At 40.4% G+C, this 17,824-nt stretch overlaps 1 protein-coding gene across 8 annotated transcripts in view; it reads right to left on the minus strand.

The window, feature by feature from the left end:
* Positions 1 to 17,824, minus strand: part of ACOT7 (acyl-CoA thioesterase 7) — a 123,695-nt gene that overhangs the window by 88,245 nt on the left and 17,626 nt on the right. For all 8 annotated transcript variants that reach the window (XM_072426896.1, XM_072426900.1, XM_072426895.1 and 5 more), the window contains one exon: positions 11,059 to 11,215. In XM_072426896.1, the coding sequence (XP_072282997.1) occupies positions 11,059 to 11,215 (157 nt within the window). The remainder of the gene's footprint in view (positions 1 to 11,058; positions 11,216 to 17,824) is intronic.

Raw genomic sequence — 17,824 nt, forward strand, 5'->3', positions numbered from 1 at the left:
CGGCTTTAAACTGACCTGAGAGGTACAAATTGCTCATTGCTGATGGAACCTCCAGCAACCACTGGGGAAACCCCCCTAGGATTTAACGGACCTCTGGTTTAGGCTAGTGATGTCATCTGTTTGCTGCAAAACAGAAGAAGCATTCCCTTAGCTCCCCTTTTCTCCAGCATACAGACTGCAACATTTTAACATTACAGCAAATCACAAAGTGAGATCCTGCAGAAGAAACAGATTCATAAGACATTTGTAAACACAACAACGGCACAAGCAGCATGATTTACATGGATTGTGTCATCACCGAGAAGGCATCTCAAGGACATTCTGAACCTGGATTTCACTTAACAAAGATGAGTTTGTCCTTTTGTAGAGAAAAGCAGATGATGTTGTCAGGGGGGAGTATGTGATCCCTGTGAGAGGTAATAACTACCTGTACGGATTACACATGCCTACACTATACAATGCACAATTTGCAGAGGTTATTAGCAAGAATGTAAATATTAATAGTAAAAATCAATGCTCAGGGTTTCTCAATATTTTTTTCAGACAGTTTTTTGTCTTCGTCCTGCACATACCAATTGACCACTGACTGTTCATTACGTTGTGTGGCTATTAGTGAGGTGCAAGAGGTGGGGGGTAGAGAGATGACACTGTAGCCATTTCCCCGAAGTCTGAACAAATCTTGGGGGTCATTTCATAATGCATCCCCAGTTTAAAAAAAAAACATTATATTTACACATAATGGGCCCTATTTATGAAAGAACTTAAAGACTGGAGAAGATATATGACCATGGGGAACCTGGCTGATCCAACAAACCTAGAAAGGATCTGGTCCAGAACTAAAATTTTTTGTCTAGTTATTTCTCCTCTGCCCCTTCTAGTGGGGCGCATCGCCCGGCACTTTTCAGTGACCACCCGGCTGGTAAAATACTGCCATGTTTGCTGAATCATTTAGGTTCTCACTTGATAGTCCATCTTTTCTAGCCTTGGTGAATTTATTAAATCAGGAATATATTAGGTGTATAGTTAAATACCAGAATGTGGAGTTTTGAGGCTGATTGTCCTTTTAGTGTGGATTTTTGCAAAAAAGTACGGGTCAAGCCAATGACCAGATTGTATTGTTTATTCCCATGTAATTGTCAGGAAGCTCTGACATGTTTTCTGTTCAGTCTGGCAGGAGTGCCTAGATAACAAGAGTAGCTAAATGGAATCTTGATTTATTGGTCAGGTTTAATGCTCTGATAATATTTGTGTTTTGCTGGCTGCCTGGTGTTAAAGTTTAATATTTAAAAAGCAGTATCTGACGGAGCTTTTCACACCCTTAGATTGTATGTATGTCACCCTGTGCTGACACTTTTAGATACTCAGTAAAAAAGAGATGAATCAGCTTCACAGCAATCCTATCACATCCAGAACCATCTGACGACTATGATCCTGGCTATTTATTATTCATGAAGGCAATGACAATCGAGATGTGACCGTCACTAGCTTGAATTGTGCCGAGATCATCAAAACCTGCCTGGAGTGAAGGTTACTAGCACAGTAAATTGATGGATAATGAAGCCATGGATTGATGCAAACATGGTCCATGCTACGTTACCCGATGGCTATGCCTCATGCATGCCGAAGTCTGACTATCCCTGGGCTTCTTACCACTTCTTGGAGGCCATCTGATGAGTTAAATAGGAATTGCCATCGGAATGTTCCTAGGTCCAATTCAGGTCTAAATATCGAGTAGAGTGAATGGTTGGCCTTCAACTTCACATTGTCACACACTGACGCCCCATAAAATACTCCTAGTTCCTAGTATTCATATTTCTTAGTATGGAGGTGTCTCTATGTCATTTATGTAATCTGCCCCCCCCCCCCACCCTCTATGTAAAGCCATGTATTACCTTCCTACTCACTACTGGGGTTTGGCCCTGCCTGGTGCTGCATATTATAAGAATGAGTGGGGTCATGGCATGCGTACACATTAGCATGAGGACACAACTTGTGCCAATGTTGGGCAGGACCACACAAATAAACTTGGTAGCCAGGAAGAAGGTAAGTATTTTTATTTTATCATGCAGGAGTTGGAAGTTCCTAAAAGGGAATTCAGAGTACCTAAACTCAGAAATTTCACGTTACATAAAAGGGTAGACAACCAGAAGAGGAGAAGATGGTGGCACTCAGGAAACAGATACCAGGACGACGCGGGACCCCACTGAAGACACCTCTGGACCGACCGAATGTGCTGTGGGATTGAAGGTAAGTGGATTTTTTTTCTGTTTTGGGCAGTTTACTTCCTCTTTAAAAATAAAGGTAAAGTGTGAACAGGGGTCTATAAGTTGGCGTAAACTCCTCCAAAGACCTGCACGGATTTGTACACAGCATTTCTAGGGCAAGTGCTGGTGAGCAAACTGCCCCAAGAGAATACCTTCTGTTCAGCACACTTTGCCCTGAATGGGTACAACAATCAAAGGCCCTACATAATACACAGGAAAGGGGCACTGTTCTCTCCAGCCCCTTTGTGTCTAGACAAACCTTGTTTCTACTATTGTTTCTAATGAGAATGACAAAAAGCAGCCCGTCAAGGTAAACCGTGGGCAGCACAGAGGTTTAGAGGTAAGTGTTCTGGCCTTTGCAGCATTGGGTCCTAGCTTTGAATCTCGGACAGGACACTAAATGCATGGAGTTTGCAGGTTCTTCCCGTGTTTGCGTGGGTTTCCTCCCACATTTCAAAAACATGCAGGTCGCATGACTTGCAGAAGAAGTCTTTTCCTGCTCTTGTAACTCTTTAATGACCAAGACAAACTCTGCAGTTGTTTCTTTGATCAAAGCACAGCTTGCTCCAGAAGGTAATGAATGTCTAGGCTCCATAAAGTTTTTTTTTTTTTGCTTTGTTTGTGATTAACTCACAGCGAGGATTTTATACACTGACACCACGCTGCCTAATATGTTGAGACAAACATTTGTCCTTATTGCATTTATTAAAATAATATACCTGTTCCGACTTACATACAAATTCAAAAAAACCTACAGTCCCTATCTTGTATGTAACCCGGGGACAACCTGTGTGTTGAAATATAAAAACAAAATAAAATAGTTTATTTTTGTGTTCATAATTGAAGTTTCCTTTTTCCACCTCCAGGTACAAACGACAGACCGCGATATGCCACACGCTCTTCAACATGCAGTCTATTCCACCCACGCCAACCTAGGCGGTAAAGAAAACAAAATCTAGCGAGGCTAATTTGAGCGCGGCTTTAAATAACATATACATCTCTCCAGAGAGACTTCAAAACTTGGGGCGAGTGCTACGAGAGGGCTTTGGTATGAGTGGTGGGGATGAATTCCACCTTCATGGCGTTCCGATGGAGGAAAATTTTAACCCCAGCTAAAGGAGGCCAGATTGGGGATTCAGAACAAAAGAACCATGTGAAAGCTAGGAAATCAAACTTGTTTGGATGTTGAGCAATCATCATCACACATCCAGCTAAGGAGCTCGTGAAGAAGGTGGGGGGGCGCAGAACGGTTGTCATGGTTACCGCTGCCTAGCCAGCAAATTATTTGAAGAGTTCTAAAGTTAGGTTATTCACTGCGAATTGCAACAAAAAGGTGCTGATATGCAGACTGCAGCAGACAGCTCGCCCACCACAATTATTAGCAGAAAGATTCCACAAAACATTATTTGCATCTCAAGTGGCTACACAATATAATCCAATTATCAGTTTAGGAAATGTATGGTTCTTTCCGGAGTCTAACATACTTCTGTCTCATCTGAATGCATCCAACCACAGTGTTTTCCTAAATTAGATTGGTCCGAGCATGAAAGAAAAATAGAAATTTTATTAAAAATGAATACAACCTATACACATCTGTCATTAATTTGATTGGTTCATTTAGGGGCTCCTTTATAATATATTGTTATGCATATATAATATTCATTTTTTAGAAGATATTTTCAAAGAGCTTGGAAAGGGAACCAACATTGTGTTTTAAATAAACCCCTTTGTAAGGATGTGAAAGGACAAAAAGTCCAGGCTGTCAATCACCAATTCTTTATTCCAAGTTCCATAACTTTGCTTTATAAAAAGACCTTCCCTTGATGATAGGTCTTTCACCATTTACTTTATTTGGCATTTCCCTGTCCAATGCTTTCATTAACTGCTTTTTATGGTTGAGTGCTATACACTAGTAGTCCTATGAGATAAACGTTTTCTCCTGAAGAAGCAACTTTTCAACATGAAACGCATTGAAAAATCAAAGACGTATATTTTGAGAAATTGGGAACTTACAACTTTTGATTTGTTTATAGTGGACAATTTTTTATATTAAATTAACGATTATTAAATTATGCTTACGAAAATTTTACCATCTCAGACGTCATTACCCAACCAATGCTTGTTCCATACTTCCAATGTGTATTGTAACCTTTTAGCGAATGTTTTATGACATGTTCATTTTAATATATTTGAAAAAAAATATGTATTTATGCCTTTTGCCAAATTAAAAGTCCTGCACCTGATTGGTGGTCTTCAGGGTTCTCCCCAGACCCTTTTAGCTGGGTGCACCACCTGACTCAGTAACTACCCTGCTGTTTATGGGTGATAACTGAAAAGTTTGGTCACCCCCCGCCTACAGCTTCTTCCCACCAAGCCTAAAAAAAATTCTAGGGAGAATAATAGACTTGTCTGTATTGCCTTTTAAGTCTGATTTCTCATGGTATTTATTTGGGATGTGGCATTTTGATTTAGCACGCACTACATAGTGTCCCATCACATTGCATTTTAAACCTGTACTTTGGCTTTGCATGGCAAGCAACATGTTCACTTTATTGGCACTTTAACCACCTACGCATACTCCAATCTCTCTCATGTCCTCATTGATCAGTTCAGCCACAATAGGCGGAAGCCCCCTGTTGTCTTCAAGTTGTGACCTGGAGCTTATACCTTGCCCTCCTGACCAAAGTTACAACTCTGAAATCCCCAAGAGTCAGGAACCAGTGCCGTCACACAGGTGGAAGCAGATAAGTCACAGGCCTCCTTATAGCAGGAGTGGGCCGGTAATGGTACGGTCTTTATACTAAACCTGCTGGATAACGGCACGGGTTCTCTAACCCTATTACATATTAAATCTGAAGAGACTCAATTATTACCCAATCTGCATTGCTCAATGCTGCTCCATGGCAGAAAACTAAAGTCCACCAGAAAAAAGGACCTTTTAGAAGGTTGATTTCTATGTTCTCCTGCAGTTTTCAAAGGTTCCTTCCCTGACGCCCTATCATGGTAATGAGTGAGATCAGAGAGCGCTCAGGAACTAGTAGGAGGTACCATGAGGGACCACAGAGATTGACAGGGATCAATTTCTCATCAGGCTATGCAGATGATGGCACAGGGAACGAGAAACCTAAATTATCAGCAACAATAGACATTTTTAGCTATCCTTTGTGTAAGAGCGATCTATGAATCTGCTCGATGATGTAGTGTCTGTCTATTGCATACACCATTCACAGCACAGACATGGGCAGGAATGGTAAAAATGAAAGTGTAAAGCCGAATAGATGAATAAAGGAGAAGTGTTCCAGAGAAAAGTGGGGCAAGAGCTGGAGGGGAAATGAAAAGAAGTGTGTCAAGTGAGATAAAAATATAACACTGAATAATAGAGACGCATAATCCCACACAGGCAGACACTGCTCAAGAGCAGGGCCGGCGTGAATGAAATGATGAGGGATTCAAAATATACCTCCGTAAGACAAGTACATGATGGCTCTGCTCTGTGGCTTCGTACTGAGACCATTTATGATTCTAAGGGCTTCTTCTACCTATTAAAATGTCCTTCAACAGGACCGTTTTGAAGATTACATATGGTAATACCTAAAATATTAATAGATGATAGGGCGATAACCTAAAAAAAAATACTGTGCAAAAAAAGAGGATGATACAGGCAATTGGACTGTTAGGGCAAGTGGCACGGGAATACCCAGTCTACATGTCTCCTAGTCTTCACCAGAGCGATGGGCCAGTAACCCTAGTGGCCACTGAATCGCTTTGCTGCTGGGAGATTACCAGGTCATGGAGCTCAGGCACTCATTATCAGGGATGAACAGATAGCTTCAGCGCAGGGACAGCCAGTGGGCAGGTACCAGGGTCATGTAGGCAATAATTGTGGTCAGAACATACCGAGGTCAGAGAAACAGAGAGCAAGGTCAGGATCAAGCTGAAGTCCAAATCCAAGAAGAATTTCACTGAGCAAGTGGCAGGCAACAAGCTAAAGATTCTGCAAAGACTAGAGAGGCATAAAGCTTTCAGTCAATAGTAGGCCAGAATCATGACCAGGAACTAAGCTCAAAGGCTGCAGAACATATTCAATAATCCGCTCCAGCTGAGTACAGTGTGCTAGGGATGCGGAGATGTACAGAGTGCATATGACTAAAGGGAGGCTGGGGATGCTGCCAGCTGCTAAACAGAGGAGCTGCAAACATATTGGTAACAAGGACAAACCATAAAACACTGCTGTGCGTACTTACAATGGTCAACTAACTGCTAAAATTAACCACCAAGTCTAAAACCTATTTTTACAGACCTGTGTGATGCCCTGATCCTTCTTCTTTCCCGTTTACAGTACAGTACAGGTAGAGATCATATGGCAAGCAAGTCAATAGGAATGCAAGATAAAGTTGAAGCAGCTTAGATCAGAAAAAGAATATAGGGGTCAGAATAAAAATCAGAATAATTGATCTTGGAGGTGTTTGAAACTGATCTCAAATGCAAGAAAGCAACAGAAAGTAAGCAACTTCTGTACATCTACATAAACCCAAACTCTGCAAAACACTGAAAATAGCCAACATCCAAACTAAAGATGGAATACTAATGTTGGGGCAAAGTACACTGGGCCGAACCCTCTGTAAATCTCTGCAGTACCCAGTATTCTTATAATCTGAAAAGCTTGCAATGCAAACTTGCCCACTAAGTGTTCCTGGGTTCAAATGGCCACCCTATGTCGTTTTCACAATGCCTGCTACATTTGTCTGAAAGTGATATTATTAAAATACAGAAACCAAAACATATATATATATATATATATATATATTTTTTTTTTTTTTTATGTGTGTATACATATATACTGTAACGTATAACCACATGATAGGGCTCAATGATGTGTGTAGGTAGAGAGAGATAGCCAGTGTGGTATGACCTGAATCCACAAAAGCCATGAATCTCATACTGGTGAAAAACTTAATGTCTGAAAACACACACAGCATGGAACTATAGATGCAGACAAGTTGTACAGGGAGCATATGCTGACCCCTGTCCATCAAAAAAATAAAAAAAAAAAAGTTTAAAAAGTTAGCCTGTTCCCATTTTACACTACCTGTAAGGTTGCATGTACATGATATTTACTTGGGGAAGACATGGTAGTAGCATGCACTATGCAACAAAAACATCTGGCAGAGGCAGAATCATTAAAATAATAAATATTATTGTTGAAACACCTCCTGGATGAGAACACTCAATCGCTACCATTTGATATTCTTCGTGTTATGTATACACTTCCATCCCACCACTTTCTCTATTATATGAAGGTTTAATCCACTTTTTTTGTTGGGCAGGGTACCGGGACCAGTCTCATGTTACCCCCACTGGTAAACCAAATTTTGGGAACACCTACGTCCAAGCACTCAATTTCACATATTTACCCCATGCTCATGGATAAATCTTTGGAGGCTGAAACTTCACTAACTTTTGTGACTAAATGGGCTGCGTATTTAAATAGCTCGTACTCAGATACTCTGCAGCTATTGGAAAATAGTTGGTCATATGTCAGGAAAAGTATAGTCAGTGAAATGTGCCGCGAGATGCAGTTCAAGATAATACATAGAGCATATTATGCCTTTAATTTGAAAATCGAATCACACCCCGTAATAAATAGACTAGTGAGGTGTAATTGTGCTTACCCCTTAGGGATTGCCCACACATCTGTACTTCTTGGAAGTCAGTTTTTCAGTTTATTACCAAAGTCACAGGTCGCACTTTCCAACTGCAGTCACATTCGGCACTATTTTATGAAGTGTCCCATCAAACCCCTTTGGGGAGATTATCTAAGTTTGAGCATCTTTGCCTACTAGCAGCTAAGACAAGTATCTGAAAAATTGGAAAAATTAGTGTCCCCCGACCACTACTTAACTTATAAACTATCTTTAGGCCCTGATGGTTATCGACAAGATGAAAGCGATTCAGCACCTAGATACTCATCCACAAAAAATCTTTGGTACCTAGATGCCATATCTGCAACATACATTGTCCCCTTCTCTACTACATGATACGATTGAAATATTCCATCACACACCCTGGTATGACCAAAGAGCATTTGGAGCGCCAGCCCGGTAATAATGTGCAGGATATTCAGTCAAGTACTGTATATTCTGCTTCTGTTCCAAGAGTTTTTCTAGGATATATACTATGACACATGTACTATGTTAACATGGTGAGAGATGGAAGTGTACTCCTTTCTTGGATCTGGCAGGTTTACGGATTTCTTTCGTTTTTTATAATTATGGTTTTGGTTTTATGTTGAATGTAATGGAGTAGTTTGAAGCAATAAAAAAATTGAAAAAATAGGGGTATGGATAAAGGGGTATGGGAAGCAAACCTCAGTGTATCTAATCTAATCTTGTATTTTTACATGTTATTTGTTTGTGAATTCAAAACACTGTACAAGATTGTATTATATATTTATTTTATTATGTTTGTATAGTTCAATTGTTTTATACCTTTTGTCCTACCTTTATAATAAAAATAATATTTAAAAACCACCTTCAAAAGACTTCTGGAGTCCATATTATTTGGTGGCACAAGGGAGACCTACACAAATAGGCAGACAATTTTAATGTTTAAATATGTAACAGATAACTGATAGCATGAATGGGGGGGCATAAACGGCGCCTCCAGAAAGCAGTGTAAATTTGAAAATGCGCTCCGTAATCCATGCTGGAAATCTGAAGGAACAGGATTATCAATAGCCCGATTTTTGAATGTCATTTAATGTGATATATTGAGAAAACAGAGGAGAAAGTACAAAGAAGCAACTTTTTTGGCAACAAACATATACATTTACTTATTAGAACAGGATATAGTATTGACTAGACAGAGCTCAACTACGATGAGTACAATTAATGTGTGTAAGTGAATGTACATGTGAGTAAGAAGAACCAATATCTAATGATAGTCTGATTATATATTTATACAATTTACAAATACATCTCTTTCTTCCTGACGCATCCTTAGGGTATTTTTGGGAGACCTTTAGTAGAGTGAACAATGATAGTCTTAGCGATACATCATAACTTGTAGGTGAATATGTTTAACATAAAATGTTACAGACAAATAAGATAATGAGGATTAGTCAATAATAAATGAGAAATTATCAATAAAGGACTCTGAAAAATCCCCTGGGAAAGCCACATTGGCGAAACACGTCGGGAGGAAAGAGGCATACTTGTAAATTGTTTAAATATATAATCAGACATAGTTGAGCTCTGTCTAGTCAATACTATATGCTGTTCTAATAAGTAAATGTATATGTTTGTTGCCAAAAAAGCTGCTTCTTTGTACTTTGACTGTTCTCACTCTTGGGTATATATTTCGGAGACAAGAGTGACAGAATAAAGTGAGAAATATAACAGATAACCGATTGCATGACTTAGGGTACACCAGCATAGCAGAACATATAACCACCGTCAATCAGAGATTGCCCCCAGACTGTGCAGCGTACAATTGGAAGTTTGGCTACACATATATTTCCAGCAGGGGGAAATAATAGGATGTTTTGTTAGTAAATGGTTCTACCTCTATAATGTACACACTGCCTGAAGAGTCACTTTAGCTCTCAGTGTGTCATTTACTAAGAAGACGCTTCTTCAAACTCTCAGTTTTCATATTTTGTGGCGTCCAGCCAAATATCAGTATTTTATCTGTGATTCTCCTGCTGTGGCTGCCCACAGACACTGTTTGGGATTCAGAAGTGTGCTGTACAACCGGTGAATATCTACTATGTGTATGGTACTGCACAGAAGATAAAGACTCAACTTAGCACTGCTTGTCCTTATCAGAACCCCGGAGAAAGCAAATAGTTGTTTCAGATGACCTAAACCGGCTATGCGGTTGAAGGTGGAATCACTCATCTGCCCTATTTAACTTCTCTAAAGGCTGGAATTTATAGGGCTGACAAGACTCAGGGTGCCAGAGAAACTAGTTTATTGGTTTTAGTAATAGACTTAACTTGCGCTAAAAAAAAAAAATAAAGTGTTTAAAGAGACCCTGTCATCAACTTTAGAAATTGCAGGTAGAAAATAAAATATTTTCAATTATTTTTTCCTGCTATTGACTTGCAATGTGCCTGCAAACGTGCAAAAAAATTATACATAAAACGTGTCATTTGAGTGCTAGATCAGAGTCTGCTGGGGCTGCATCCAGTAGAGGTTGTGGGGCTTTTTAAAGTCCATTCAAAAAAATAAAAAATTAAATTAAAGTTACAATCAGGTAGGGCTTTTCTACTGAAAGGGGCAGGCGATATACTTTCTACAAACAGCATTCTTACCTGCCTGAACACCTGTTCCCCTTTGTCAAAATATTCCTTCAGCTGCTGTAACTTAATGAACTCTAATGCGGTTGCACAGGAGTTAGGTCATTCTGGCCTGGGCAACCAAGATGGTCGAAGTTGAAAATAAGGAGGAAAATAGCAGCCAGCTGCAATGGAAGTGTTGGAAAGTGAGTGCAATTAAAAAATTGTGATCAGGCAGGTAAGGTTATTTTATTGCAGATGGGACATCGTCTGTTGCCATATTATGGGAAGATTTTTGTTGAAATATTAGTTTATCAAGAAAATGATAACCCCTGTTGGGTCTTTAACATGGGCTGTGTCCCCCCTCGTATCTGGCAGTCCCGCAGATAAATGAAGACCGGGGCACAAAAAATGACTATTCTCTAAATCTACACTGCCTACATACAACCTTTAAAAGTTATTCTGCTCAGACGGGTCAGCAAGATCACAAATTTGTTCTGCCTGTTCCAGACTTACCTGTCAGGATGTTTTCAGCCAAAACGTCAACCTGCACCTCCACGGAGCGCTTTGAAGTGTAGGTAATTTCAGCACTGACGTGACCCACTTCTCCTATACACATGGGTGACAGAAAGTCTGTGCGCTCTACGCGAGCCAAGGCCGCAACACATTTCTCCTAGAACAGAAGAGGGAAAAGGTCAGACTGGGAAAACAAACCAACTTACATTAATATCAGGAGTATGAGGAATCAGAATACGGAAAATGAAGTAACCTACAGATTCCAAATATCTCGATTGTGGATAGCTTTAAAGAGGAACTAAACTCAAAAGTCCCCCAAAACAAAAAACATACACTTACCTTCAATCCTGCAGGGCTGTCAAATGGTTCAAAGGTCTCTTGCAATCGGGTCCTGCGTCATCCTGACATCCGTCTTTGGGCCAGCGTTCCTGGCGGCGCCATCTTCTCCTCTTCTTCCAGGTTCTTGTTCCTACGTCACCTGACCCAGACGCGAAATCGGGTGATGTAGATGGGGAAAAAAACTTGCCGATTTCACTGCATGCGTGAGATCTGCAATTTTTTCTCTATTGACGAAAGGGCTCCTTCTGTGCATGCCTGAGATGCTCGGGCATGCGCAGAAGGAACACCAAAGAGCCTCCCGGGATGCGTGACGTAGGTATCCCAGAAGGCTTTGCGCTCCCATTTATTCTTGATTGCCTGGACAATCGAGAATTAGGGTGCAGTGTAGGACCCTTTAAAAAAAAAAAAAAAAAAACAGAATTTTTTTCCTACATAAAAGGGTTGTCTACCCTTCTACGTAAAGTGAAAATTCTGAGTTTAGGTACGCTTGAAGGATGGGTAACTTTGGGCTACTGTACTGTGCATCCACATGACCCTAAACACCATATTCTGATTGCACCATTAAATCCATTCTATTTGAATATAATCAGGAAGGCTGCTCCTGACCTACATATTTGCTTTTAGATAAGCATCGGTCAAACCATATCTGGAATATGCAGTTCAGTTTTGGGCACCAGATCACAAAAAGGACATTGGGGAATTGGAGAGAGTGCCGAGAAGGGCAACTAAATTAATAAAAGGAATGGAGGAGCTCAGCTATGAGGAGAGATTAGCTGAACTGAATCTATTCTCCCTTGAGAAGAGACGTATAAGGGGGGATATGATCACTCTGTATAAATAAATAAATGGTCCATATAGAGAACGCTCTTCCCAATTATTCACTTAAGGATCATTACAAAGAACAAGAGGGATCTCTTTTCATCTGGAGGAAAAGAAGTTTAAGCTCCAGATAAGGAAGGGATTCTTCACTGTAAGGTCTGTGAAAATGTGGAATCGGCTCCCTCAGGAAGTAGACTCAGCAACTAATATAGATTGCTTTAAGAAGAAGATTTCTAGAAGCACAGAATATAAGTGGGTATTAAAGCTTTAAAGTAAAGATAACAGTGACTGCCAATCCAGGGAACATCTGCTCGTCTCAGGATCAGGAAGCAATTTTTTTTTTCCCTGTTGGAGCAAATTGTACCAGGGTTTATAAGGGTTTTTTTGCCTTCCTCAGGATCAACTATGTCAACTTAGTTTACCTGGGATATGCCTATTTCCTTAGTGGATGAACTTGAGGGACTTTCAACCTAACAGACTATATAACTATATAAAGTATGAAAAAAGTAGAAAAGAAGCAGGGTTTTTTGGCAAAGATTTCAGGTGTATTTTTCAAATAAATACAATGTGGGTGATACAAAATTCATTAAAGTGGTATAAGAAAAGCAAACATGGTAAAATCACAATTAGGACTATGAAGGCATCCATCAATATTATATTGATAGGGATATGCCTCGCTTACCAAACAAAAAGTCATCTGAATGTTGCAACAGATGTACAAAATGCTCAAACATCTCAATCCCGAAGCGTTTCGCCAGAAGGCTTCATCAGGGGATGTGCAAGGAGAGTCAGAGCGTTGAATTATGAAGAAGGCACATATATACATAAATGGCATTATCTGCTGATGAAGAGAGGCATACGGTGCTGCTACACCACTTAGATGCCAAACCATGTGGCCCAAGTGAGTTGCATCAAGGTGGCTCCAGTGATATTCACTTGAAGGTGTAATACCTTAAAAAACTGCAACTGTAGAATTAAAAGAGGGACATGCAAACCATATGTACAGCAAGAAAATAACTATATAAAGTAAACTGTACAATCAGAATGTAAAATATAATAAAAAGGAATACTGAACAATTCTAAAAGCCCCAGCAATGAAAATAGGAGAAAGTCATCAGCACTCCAAAGTCCAGGATCCTTGCTTTATTGTGAAAGCTCTCAACATGTTTGAAAACCAACCCTTTGGGTTGGCACAGGGTCCCTTCCCAAAGGCAACATGACATTACTGCATGCAATAATCTTAGTAACTATGACTGTAAGGGGGTATGCTTTCCAATGGCTACCAATATTAGAGGCTTTTGTCCCCACTGCCTACTGCCCCCCCCAAAAAAAAAAAATTGATTTGTTGCAGGCTTCCTAGAGACCGGAACATAAGGTACTGGAAGGTTTGAGAAAAGGGCACAGATCAAAAATTTAAGGTAACTAACCCTTTAAGTGATTTGATGGATGGGATCCTTACTATAATACAAAGTCTGATGTCTCATATCTATGTATTTTGTGTATATGAGATTGTCAAATATTGAGCTGTATCATTTAGGATTTGAATTCTAAGCTTACACAAGTCTACCATCTAGTGGCCACAAAATATATATCTTCTTTATGTGGTAAGCTTGCACTTGAACTGTGCTACGGTATTGCCCATGCAGAAAAAAGCAACATGTTCCCCAAAATGTGTGCCCTGGGCACTGCTTATAATTATCTTCCCTTCACTTCTTTAATACTCTCTTTGCCTACCGCAGTAAAGACCTAAAGCTGGTAACTCTCTGTGGAGGAGCATGTGATTCAATTGCCTTACTCCCATGATACAGAACTGTGTGACTGTGCCCGAGCTTAAACAGGGTCATGTTTAGGAAGAGAGACTCCTTAGCCCTGTGCAAGTTTTGATTAGAAGGACACTTCTTCCCCTCGAAGTGGTGGATGAACAAAGGGCAAAGATCAAAGATAATACAAATTCAGGAGAAATGAAAAAGATATCTGCTTGAGTGTTGAGTATTTAGTTTATATAACACTTTTATATAAAGATAAAGAGATGAATTCCTTTGATTTAGTCTTTAAAAGAAGACAACAACCTCACAAACCAAACTTCTGGAATTTCTATGACCTGAATTAGGTTTACTCAAACCCGAATGAAGGGGCGATAGTGACCCCCTGAAATGCACTGGCTGCTTGTTTGTTAATACTACAGAGACTATTGAAGACCTACTGGATGAATCTGTAACCTGTGCAGTGCTCTTCTTTAACTTTCTACACTCTAGAAGGGGACTGGCTGCTGCAATCCTATTAGAGTGATCCCAGAAGCGCTTTTATTAACCCATGGAGGAACTCTTCATGCAATGGTCAGCTAGCTGAGCAATCTACTGGTTTAGGAGGGTCCACAAGAACATTGGTCTTACGCCAATCCATTAGTACCATGCCAGTGATAAAAGGAGTCTCTAAAAATTAGAAATAATAGCTTTGAAAAAACTGACCTCAGCTCTTTGAGGACACGTGGATGTAATGTGTGCCAACTTTTAGTTTTGCCCAACTGTTTATCAATCATATCAATTTTGAGCCATTGTGACTCACTTAAGGCAGATACATTGCTATTTAAATTTGGACTTGAGCTCTGCCATTTTTCTTTGTGTACACACGTCTTTTCTTTCTCCCCAGTTACCAACCCAGGGACATCCTTAAGAAGGCCCTCACAGACCAATATATAAGAGCCGAGCCAGTTGGAGGATAACATTGCAGTTCCTCGTCTAAATCCAGCAGGGGGGGGGGGGGGGGGGTGCTTGGGTCATCTGGTCAATTATTTATATGGTGTGGCATATAACTGGGGGTTGCTCATGGTAAGAGGATGCTTACAGGGCAGATAATAGGCAGCAGGCACCAAATGTCCAAAATAACAGCAGTTTTATTTATATAGCCCAGTGCTACAGCACACTCTCCAGCATTTTAAAGTAAAAACAATAAACAACACTGGCCCAGCTAAGCATCTAACTACCTCACTGGGTGCTCTGTCTTTCCAGCACTCAATATCAACACTGTTTCACTCAGAGTTCAAGTCTTGTTTGCCAGCTGGCTTTCCTGGAGCTCTGGTCCCTCTCTTGCAGCCTGGAACCCACTCTGGCTCCCTTCCCCTGCCTGGAACAGATTCTGGCTGCCTTCTCAGCCGGGAACCCTCTGGCTGCCTTCTCAGCCTCTGACTGCTCACATTCCAGCCTGCAACACACTAGCTGATCATCTCCCTGTTTTGCACCTGACTGCAGGTGCATATAACGCAAATCAGGTTCGGGTTGGGCCAAGGAACCCACCCTTCACTTCCCTTGGCCGGCTCCAGTGCCTTGGAGCCATTCATACACTTTCCCTGACACTCTTGGGACACTCTGTCACAATGGTGAGCTCAGCCTTTGCGACGATGTACCCCTGGGTGATAGACTGAGCTCACAGCAAATAGGTAGAACAACAAGAGTGTTGCTCTGATGGTAGGGGACCACATGCGCTGGATATAGGAGGTGACCAGGAACAGGACTAAATATGCAGAAGTTTTTATTACAGGAAAGAATGGGGAATCCTGATCAAAAGAATGTTCATAAAAAATATACAGAGGCTGCAATTTCTTATACTTCAATTGGATACTTGCCTAGAAGAAATAATAGCTTTCTGGTTTTACAGCTTCTGAGCCACTGGTGCAGAACAAGCAAGCAGATTGGAAAGACTAAAGACACAAAAAAAAAATCTTGACCTCAAAAATTGTACTGGGCCAGTGACTGCAAAGTATTGAACCTGGAGGGTTTGCCAGCCAGGTAACAAGCATCTTAGACTGGCAGAGAAATGACAGTCTCTGTATTTCGCTTAATAATTGCTAAAATTGTGTTCCTGGAGTTCAAAATTTCCCTATATTCACAAAGTGTGCATACTACACTATTCGAGCAGCCATTGCTGTCAATAACAGCAGTTTATAAACATGCCATGCGATTCACTTCTCATAGCTGACTTGGTGATCATATATTTGGGAACCCTGCTAATTTGTTTGGGATTAATAGTCTGCAGGGGCTGCTCAGGCACAGAACAAGTCTGTGCTGCCCATTCCAAAGCAGAATGTAGATTAAAGTTCTCTCTTTATGGGGTATCATACAGATAGAATACAGAGAAGACACATTGCTCAGGATCCCCCCCAGATTGTTTTCTTTTTTACGCTGGGTGGGAAGAAGCTGTAGGTGGGTGGTGACTCCTGTATTGTGACCCAACTTTTTAGTAATCACTCATAAACAACCAGGTGGTTACTAAAAAGTGAAGGTTGGTGCACCCAGGTAAACGAGCCTGGGGAGAACACTGTTGGGTATACCACTTATTCATACCTAATCTGAAAACAAGAATGCAGCTTGAGAGTTATTTCCATAAACAGGCCAGATTCTTAGGCAGGAAAGATGAATGAAAGTGATGGTCCTTCTGTTTTTCTTTAAAAAAAAAGTCTTGCAATGGCAGCTCCCATTTTTTTACCCCGGAAGACCGCTTTTTAATTCTTATTAGAAACAATACTTCAAAAGTTTGTCCAGACACAAAGGAGCACAGCAGTTACATTTTACCGAGAGGAGAACCCAATACAAACTTCTGTAATAAGTACTGACCAAGAACAATCTGCAATATTAGGTTTTTAATATGTTCCAGACAGCACTAGCCAAATGCTGACATATTCTACTCAACGGCACAGCTGCTGGAATTTTAAACTTCGGAAGAATCAATAAAATCTTCCATTTATTACAATAAATATCAATAACACTTAAGGGTGAATTCATATCTGGATTTGTTGAAAGTGTTTTCTATTGTACTCAATCCAAATGCATTAAAATGCAAATTATTCTGCATTATATCGTATTGATGTTCAGTGTAAAATGCGTTGAAACACTTGGTAACATAAACCGAAAAGTGGTTTGATGCGCTCAGTGGTAAACAAATCAGGCACATAGGGTCCGATTTATTAAAGCTCTCCAAGACTGGAGAAGATAGACTATTATGGTAGAACGTAGGGTATCCAGTAAACCTGAAATGGATCTGGTCCAGGATTTAAAACATTTTCCAAAAGCAATAAATCAACTCCTAGTTTGCTAGATCACCCAGGTTCTCCCATTATAGTTTATCTCCAGTCTTTAGGTCCATAATACACCAAACACAAAGATCCTTAACCCCTTCATGGTTGCAGTTCATTTCTTTTCTTAAGATACAAAATGCCCAATACAGTGGTCTGTTTTCGGTGTTGTGTAGTACAAGACGATACATTTTGACAAAATGGTGCCGTTTTCTCAGTTAATCACAGATTAATCACAGTGATCACCCGCTAGGAGATTATGGGCTGGATTTTTGGAAGCTATTTGAAGATAGACTGTCTAGTGAGAACCTGGGTGATTGGGCATGCCTGAAATGGATTTCAAAAAAATCATTTGCTGGCAAATGCTTTCAACCCTGAAAAAGAACCATTCCATGTTTGCTGGATCACACAGGTTCTCACATGATAGCCTATCTTCTCCAATCCTGGAGATCTTTAATAAATTTTGCCTGATGTGCACAATGCCATGAACCTTCCCTGGGCGTGCACAATCTCAATACTAGTTCTACCAATCAGATGCTC

Source organism: Pyxicephalus adspersus, chromosome 11 (genome assembly GCF_032062135.1).
Source record: "Pyxicephalus adspersus chromosome 11, UCB_Pads_2.0, whole genome shotgun sequence".
NCBI classification, from domain to species: Eukaryota; Metazoa; Chordata; class Amphibia; order Anura; family Pyxicephalidae; genus Pyxicephalus; species Pyxicephalus adspersus.